The sequence below is a fragment of the Sinocyclocheilus anshuiensis genome, unplaced genomic scaffold (assembly GCF_001515605.1).
Source record: "Sinocyclocheilus anshuiensis isolate Anshui unplaced genomic scaffold, SAMN03320099.WGS_v1.1 scaffold1208, whole genome shotgun sequence".
Taxonomy (NCBI): domain Eukaryota; kingdom Metazoa; phylum Chordata; class Actinopteri; order Cypriniformes; family Cyprinidae; genus Sinocyclocheilus; species Sinocyclocheilus anshuiensis.
The window spans coordinates 342,125-349,930 of record NW_015542424.1 but is presented as its reverse complement, the minus strand read 5'-3'; the positions used below and the strand labels follow the sequence as shown (position 1 = coordinate 349,930).

The window sequence follows — 7,806 nt, the reverse complement described above, 5'->3', positions numbered from 1 at the left end:
TTGTTTATTGTTAGGTCATGTTATCTAACAAATAAAATCTTATTGTAAAGTGTTTTTAATACTACAGTTTCAATCTATTTGATATACACTTAATATATGTAAGCTTATCTAAATTTAATATAAAAGCTGAGGTTTGTTATTTTCTGCAAAGTTATATTTTAGCTGGTGTCAATGATCTAATGTTGCATTTGGTCAGACTCAGCCCATTGCTTTACTGAAGTATATTATATTTTCCTTTTACAGCTGCAGACTGAGGAAGATCCTGAAACACACCAGCAAACCCTAAAACAGACAACAGTTTACAGATGTTTTTCAGTGGCAGCAGAACTATGACTAAACTTTTGGGTGAAACTTGTTTACTTTTTTCATACTTTTATTACTCGTGGGAAAACTTGAAACACTTTTAAATAAGTATAAAGAATGGCATTGGTTTTGTACATTTAATTTTTGTTTAACGTTATTAATAAAAATGTTGTTCAATTAGCATGTTTTTGTGTTTTGCTTTGGTACCGAAATTGGTACCGAGAACCGTGGATTTTCACTGGTACTGGTACCGAATACTGAAATTTTGGTACCTTGACAACACTAGTTCCGTCTATTTCTCGAAAATGTTTTACAAGAACGTTTTACAATAAAGTAGTAACTTAGTCTTGCTAATATCATGTTTAATTCAATGTGTTATTTGCTGTTTCTTGGTAATTTGTTTGTGAAATCCACTAGCAATTTCTTAGTAAAAAATAGAATCAAAGTGAAACACCAATTTTTTCAGTATATATATATTGATTAAATAAATGAATGACATAATTAATAATAATAATAATAATAATAATGATAATATAATAAAATAAGCTAAAAAACTATTCTGCAATGATGATAAACTGGGGAAAAAAAGACAAAATATAGAGAAAATAAAAATAACTTAAAAAAAAAACTTTATTCTGCAATTACGAACAACTAGGAAAAGCATGGCAACATTTTTTTTTTAAATGACAAAATATAGGGAAAATAAACAAATTAAAAAATGTATTGATCAAAAGAACCATGCGAGTAATTCCATGGACACAACAGCTTGCATACATGATTTTGAGTCCAGCAAATCAGACTTTTGTTTTTGTGTGTGTGCAATATGTAATCATGTTAATATGTGCAATTTGTGCTGTCTGAGACTAAAAACAGCTATGGCCCTAACCTCAGAATAAAATGATCAGTTGCGGTCAGTAACACAGATTGTGGGTTTCGACCAATGTCGCAGCCTACGGCATTGGCAAATGAACTTCATTTTGGCGAAGTTACAAAAAGCGAAAGGCTGTGATTTTCTCTTGTCTGCCTCAATTAACTGCCACTGCGAGCTATCTCCTTTTGTTCTCTAAACACCTGAGCCGGGCACACAACAGCCTATTCTACTTTCACAGTGATGAGTTGAATGAGCTATAGCCACTGTGGAAAAATAAAAGAGGCTCTAAACTCTGCTTGGCTCTCACAAATTTCAATGGCACTGCTGCAGTGTAGTTATTTCCCACAAGCATCTGAGGAGGCATTCCCTTGTTGTTCTGGTTTTTGTGTCAGTGTTTAAACTTGTTACCATTCTGTTTAAAAGGGGAGAGAGGGGAAAATACAAAAAAACAAAACAAAAAACCTTCACAGCTTCGAAACAAAGGACTGGTTCGCGTTCAATAGCAGTTGATCCTCAGCCTCCGAGGACGGCAAAACAACATTTGATTGCGAGCAGCGAGTGGGGAATCTCAAAGAGTCTCAATCTGAGGTTAAATATACATGCGTGGCATAAAGATGCAGACGTTCCTGATATGGAAAGGGAAAAATGACCTAGAAAAAGTGAGAGGAAGAGGAAGGCATGGGGAAAAACACACAGTGGAGGGGCTGCAGAGAACCTGGCGTGAGGCGGAGAATACAAATGGGATGGCAAGCCAAGCCCTGCACTGTCTGACAGTAATGACTGCAGCCCCTCTCCAAGCTTTAATGAAAATGACTTCCAATTTTCTGCTCACTGTATTGATTGTATTTTCATCTTTATTAAATGAATTCGGGTGGCACCTCGTCTGCCCCGCAGCATTTTGGTTTGGGGATGTTATGGGGCTTGCTGAATATAAAAACACCAGAATGGCTTTCATTACATGTGCTCAGACAATAGACAAACATTGATAATTCACTTTATGCTCATGTGCAATGACCACAGAAAATATGTGGACACTTTTGTGTAAAAATGTATGAATTTCACTGCATTAGATATCAAACCAAGTGGTATCTGTAAAAATAAAGAAATAATTTTTTTTTATTTTGGGACAAAATAGGAAAAAAATTAATATTTTGGGGCCACTGTATATTTTTCAACAAGGGCGTATGGAAAATGAATTATTAATATTGCTGGAAAAATAACATGTCCATCAAAAATGTATTTCAGCTTTGTAACTCCACAAGAAATGGCTGCATGTTCAATTTAATTAACTAAATTTAACAAATGGAACATTTTTTTTTTGTGCACACTTTTAACCAAGTTTCAAATTCTATCACACACAATTGTTTTTTATTTGTTGTGTTGAGACAACAAGAATTATTTCTTATGTTCTTAACCTAATTCTGGACATGTCGGAAATTGATTTAAATGTTCTTTTTTTAAACTAATACCACTCGTCCATGCAGTTTTATCTAATCAAGTTCTCTACTAAATTTAATTTTTTATTAATTTCATGTTGTGTACCCGATAAAGTAATCAACAGTACATTTTTGGTAAAAGGCCAACAAATATAGTGATGCATGTGCACGATCAAATTCAGCTGAGATTTTGCCCAGCATCCTTCTCAATTTCATTGTGTAGGCAAACTAAATTAAAGCTCGTACATCAAGAATAAAATAGTTTTTTTTGATTAAATGCGTCAAATGCAATTAAGCAATATAACAAAATATCTTGAAAGGCTGCTTGACCAATTAGATCAGGACCAGAATTGTTATAATTAATTCCACTGAAAGCCTTGTGATGGCGGTCAAATGTTTGGCTATGGGTTTTGGTAGAGGACTGTTCTCATGAGAAGCCCATGACCCTGACTCATCCGTACCAGAACAAACAGTTGAAAAGTTGCTAATATTGTCAGAAATGGAACACACGGGAGAGAGAGGCGTCTTACTGTGGTTTGCCTTTAGCCTGGCACGTCAGTTCCAGATTCTCGCCCTCTCTAATCAGGCCCTGCGGAAACTCCACCTTGATCGTCACCTCAGGTTTATCTGTGGAGGAGAAAAGTAAAGCACATCAGCGTCTTGTGCCCCCGGGCTGCATGAAACTTTAAACAGCCTTGGCTTTGTTCAACACTTATTGGATTGTTCTCAGTCATTTGGTTTGACTCTTCAGCATTACCATTGTTTGATACAAAATGTGCACATGCTTTTTTTCTATTAACCTTTAGAGTCATTTAAACATAATCGATACACCCTGATGTTTGCCGTGTATACAGTCAGAAGTCATGACATCACCGATGTCCATATTCAAGCGCTCTCAGCATTGACCTTTCTGCTCCATAAGTACTGCCCTTTCTCATATCTATTAAAACGACTGGGCGCTCAATGGTTCTATTCTCCAGTGACTGGCAGCAGGTAGCCCGCTGGCTTTTTGCACCTTGCGTCAGCCTTGCCTCTCAGGCGTAGCTGCTACATTCAGCATGAAATGTGCACTTCTCCTTGGCAAGTCTCAGTTCTTTTCCAATTCAGCTGGGATTAGACTTCCTGCTGTGTTTGTACAGTGCAGCAGGAGGGGTGACATTCAAACTGACGTCGGACACATAACTAACGCTCTCTCACATCGAAGTATCCAGCACCGTGTGTCTTGACACCGTCGGAGGGTAGGATCTGACATACAGATTCACGCGGGCCGGTCACTCGCTCCACATTTGTGTGAACTCCTTGCACAACCGTATTACACCTGTGTGCCAATTTCTGGTGTCTAATAGGATTTTTCGGTCTGTCTGGCGGTCTAATGACATGATGAAACTTAATGGCAAACAGCTTATGTAAGAAAATCATAGAGACATTTAGGACCCTTGGCATTTAATGGACTACATAAGGCTGTTGCGCTGCTGCTTTTGTAGAACATTTCTAATATCAGGCAAATACTAAATAGGCTCCTGTTTGCCAGGTAGTGTTTCTACATATAGGTACATGACAGGCAAAAACAGGAAACGGCTACCTTTTTGTTACACTGAGTGCTAATGAGTGCAGCGAGAATATAAACCATAAAAGACAGAAAAAAAAAACAGAACATGAAAAACACTAAAAGGCAAGAAAGTGTTACTAGCCTTTCATTAGGCATAATGGATACAAGAACAACAGTCAGGTGTGCCAAATAAAAAGAAAAAACAATAAGTAAATAAACAAAACAGAAAAAAAAGTCTGCGCAGCCTTTGCCAATAGTAATTCTAATAGAATTTATATAGGGGTAACACTTTACAATAAGGTTCCATTTGTTAACTATTTAATGCATTAACTAAAAATGAGCAATACATTAAAACAATACATTTTACAGTATTTAATATTCTTTGTTAATGTGAGTAAATTATATTAATGTTAGTAAAAATACAACTGTTCATTGTTAGTCCATGTTAGTCAGGTCCATTAAATAACATTAACAGATACAACTTTTAATTTTAATAATGTATTAGTAAATGCTGGAATCAACAATAACTAAGATTAATAAATGCTTTGTTCAGGTGTGTTTGATTAGGGCTGGAGCAAAACTTTACAGGAAAGTGGACCTCGAGGGCCAGAACCCCTGCTTTAGAAGTATTTTTCATTGCTAGTTTATCTTAACTAGTTAACTAATGTTACCAATATAGGGCTATCAGTGACCATACTAGCACCATTAAACCCTCTTGAAGTGAACTTGAAATCAAATTTGATTCATGTTTCTGGTCTCATTGTGAATCATTAATCGCTCTCAATACAATACCTCAGCTGACGACTTTTACTCTCCCTCACGTCTTTTCAACCCTGTATGACCGACTTTCTTCTGTGGAACACAAAAGAAGATATTTTGAAGAACTCTTTTTTTGTCCATACAATGAAAGTCAATTGAGTCCAAAACAACAGTCAATTGGACCCCATTGATTTCCATTATATGGACAAAAACACATTTTTCAGAAAATGTAGAAGAAAGCCAGTCCTACGGGTTTGGAATGTCACGAGAGTGAGTAAATGACAACAGATTTTTCATTTTTGAGTAAACTATCCCTTTAAATTTCCCAAGATTCACAGGAGAACATGGTACGCTTGCCAAGCCCACCACGGTTATGTAAGTGGGCTCCACATGAGATGTGCGCTCTGAGGTTCCTGCTGTTTCCTTGGAGGTATTCATTCTCTCAAACTGACAGGTTTTAATGGCTGAGCTATGCCTTTCCAGTCCTATGCTCCATTCCAGAGCTGGCCGGCATCCAGCCCTCTAGTTTCTCAAAGGAACCCAAATCTAATATTCCCCCAGTAATAGAGCTTGAAGTGACGTTCCACAGATGCTTATGCGACAGCGCTGTGTGCACGTTCCACGGACGTGGGGGAGATATTAGAGCTGCTCCCATGTGCAACTTTAATGACATCATTCACTCACTTTGGCAAGCAATGTGGGTTAAACAGTAGACATGCACTGATAGATGAAACAGTGGGTTTGTAATGTAAATAGTCCAGAGTCATTAGTATGCATGAATCAGGATAAGCAGCAGACCTTGCGTTGGAGGCAGGTCATGCATAAGGGCCAAGGAAGTTACAAAAAATCCACACAGAGAGATGCTGAGTGTCCCTGTGGATTCAAAGGGCGAAAGATTAGTTCGCTGAAACCATGTCAAAGTCGCCCACAATAACCCCCAGATTCCACTCTTTCAATTTCACCGGCTCTTACGGCACTTTGAATAGACTGGATGCTGAGTGAACGGTGACTTGACTTTGACCCACGGATTTCACACTTCCTTGGATTTTAAAGTGTACGACGGGAAAAAAATAAGCGTCAATGTCCTGACAAGGTTTATCACATTATTTCAGGGCAGATGTTTCAACTGGCTTTTTTGGCAATCGCTAAATTTGTTGAGTGCTTTGCCCACTTGATGCTTTCCTGTTTGACCTCTTCTATCAACAAAAAGTGATCTGTTGGCCTTCTATCTGTCCAAATTACACCCTGTCAGAGCTAACATTTCTGTGTCCATGATGGACAGCCTGGTCTAAAGCGAAATAGAGAAAGAGAGAGAGAGAGAGCAGTCCGCTCAGAAGTTCTGTAAGAGGAATATCCACCTGTTTGTCTCAGCTCTATGGAGACTCCTTCCATTTCTCCCCTTGTCATCTTCAAACTCTTCGCATGAAAGGCTCTGAGTGAAAATTTCTTGCTTTGAAGCTTCCCTTGCATTAGTTCCTTTCCAAAGCTCGCTCTCTCTCTCTCTCCTGAGCACTAAATCCACGGAAAGCAGCGCCACCGGCCTCCGGTTTGTGTCTAGCTGGTGTGCCGGACAGAAAAGGTCACTCTAATTCTAATAACACAATTATTGACACGAGATATTGTCGTCATTTCTTAGCACCGCCACCACGGAGCGTTTAATTTTCCTCAAGCTGCTGAACTGCACATCGGTGGAACTGTTTGCATGGTGTAGCTATCAATATTTCTGGCTTATTTAATATCCACAGCGATGATTTTCTATTTTCTATTGTAAAAATGAACTCCATTAAGGCTGCCTTCACTCAATGATTTTTTAACATTGATTGTTTCCCCAGTTTCAGCAGCACAATTTGAAAGAAGAGTGAGCCAGACAATGACTCGTGTACCAGCTCTCCCCGGAGCATGACAAAGGCTGGCCGTGAGCACGAAATCCAGTTAAATAGCACAGACAAAATGGTTTTACATTTTTCTGCTTTAAGTTGGGCACCAAATATCCTGCAGTTTCTGGAGATGTGTTGCCTTTGGTAGATAAAGGTCAGGCAAAGAAACCTTTTCTGGTGATCTTCTAAACCCAGTGGCAGGCAAGATTAACCTCAAGAAGAATATGCTCGAGGACCCAAATAAAACATCTTTAAAAATCATATCTGTACAAGGCTCGAAATTGTGACCATTTTGGTTGCATATGCTCCCGAAATTTAATCTGTGCGACCTCAAAATATATTTGGGAGCATTTGTGCGAGTGCATATAATTGTTGTCATGCTACCCGTTTTCATTTCTCTAAAAACGTTCAGAGTATGTGCCTTCTGAGTGTTGATACGGTGACCTGTCTGCCGTTCTATGAAACGTTAGGCTACATAACCAATTAAACTTCATCTTTACATTCTTAACTTTAATGCAGATTTTAGATTGGTTAATATTAGCTGTCAATCACCCAGTCACTGCTTTCCGCTGTCAGGTGACAGGGAGCTAACTACCGCGGGGAATGAAAAAGGCTGAAGAAGAGAGAAAATAAAAAAAGAAACACTGACAGATTTATTTTGTGAACCACCTAAAGTTACAAATAATGGTGCTGGTGATAGCGATCATGTGGTGAATGTTGATCCACCAGCCGAATAGAAAGCGTACAGTTTTCGGAGAGAGTGGTTGAAAGACTTCTAGTGGCTCCGCTATGAAAATGGTTCTATGCACTGCGTTCACTGTAAAGCCTGTGGGACGGAGTTTGCAGGTAACAGCGTTCGCCACCGAATCTACACATTTCGTAATTGTTGTTTTACGATGTGCGGTTTGACATTATCATAGCGTTATTTTAATGACAAATGTCGAGAGCGCATTATTGTAGCGCGAAAGCACATTAATACAATGCGCGAGCGCGAATCTCTCCGCTCGCGCG

At 38.6% G+C, this 7,806-nt stretch overlaps 1 protein-coding gene across 5 annotated transcripts in view; it reads right to left on the bottom strand.

Moving 5' to 3' along the window:
* LOC107693522 (cell adhesion molecule 1-like) overlaps positions 1–7,806 on the bottom strand; it is a 336,159-nt gene that overhangs the window by 44,741 nt on the left and 283,612 nt on the right. For all 5 annotated transcript variants that reach the window (XM_016492934.1, XM_016492937.1, XM_016492936.1 and 2 more), the window contains one exon: positions 3,141–3,237. In XM_016492934.1, the coding sequence (XP_016348420.1) occupies positions 3,141–3,237 (97 nt within the window). The remainder of the gene's footprint in view (positions 1–3,140; positions 3,238–7,806) is intronic.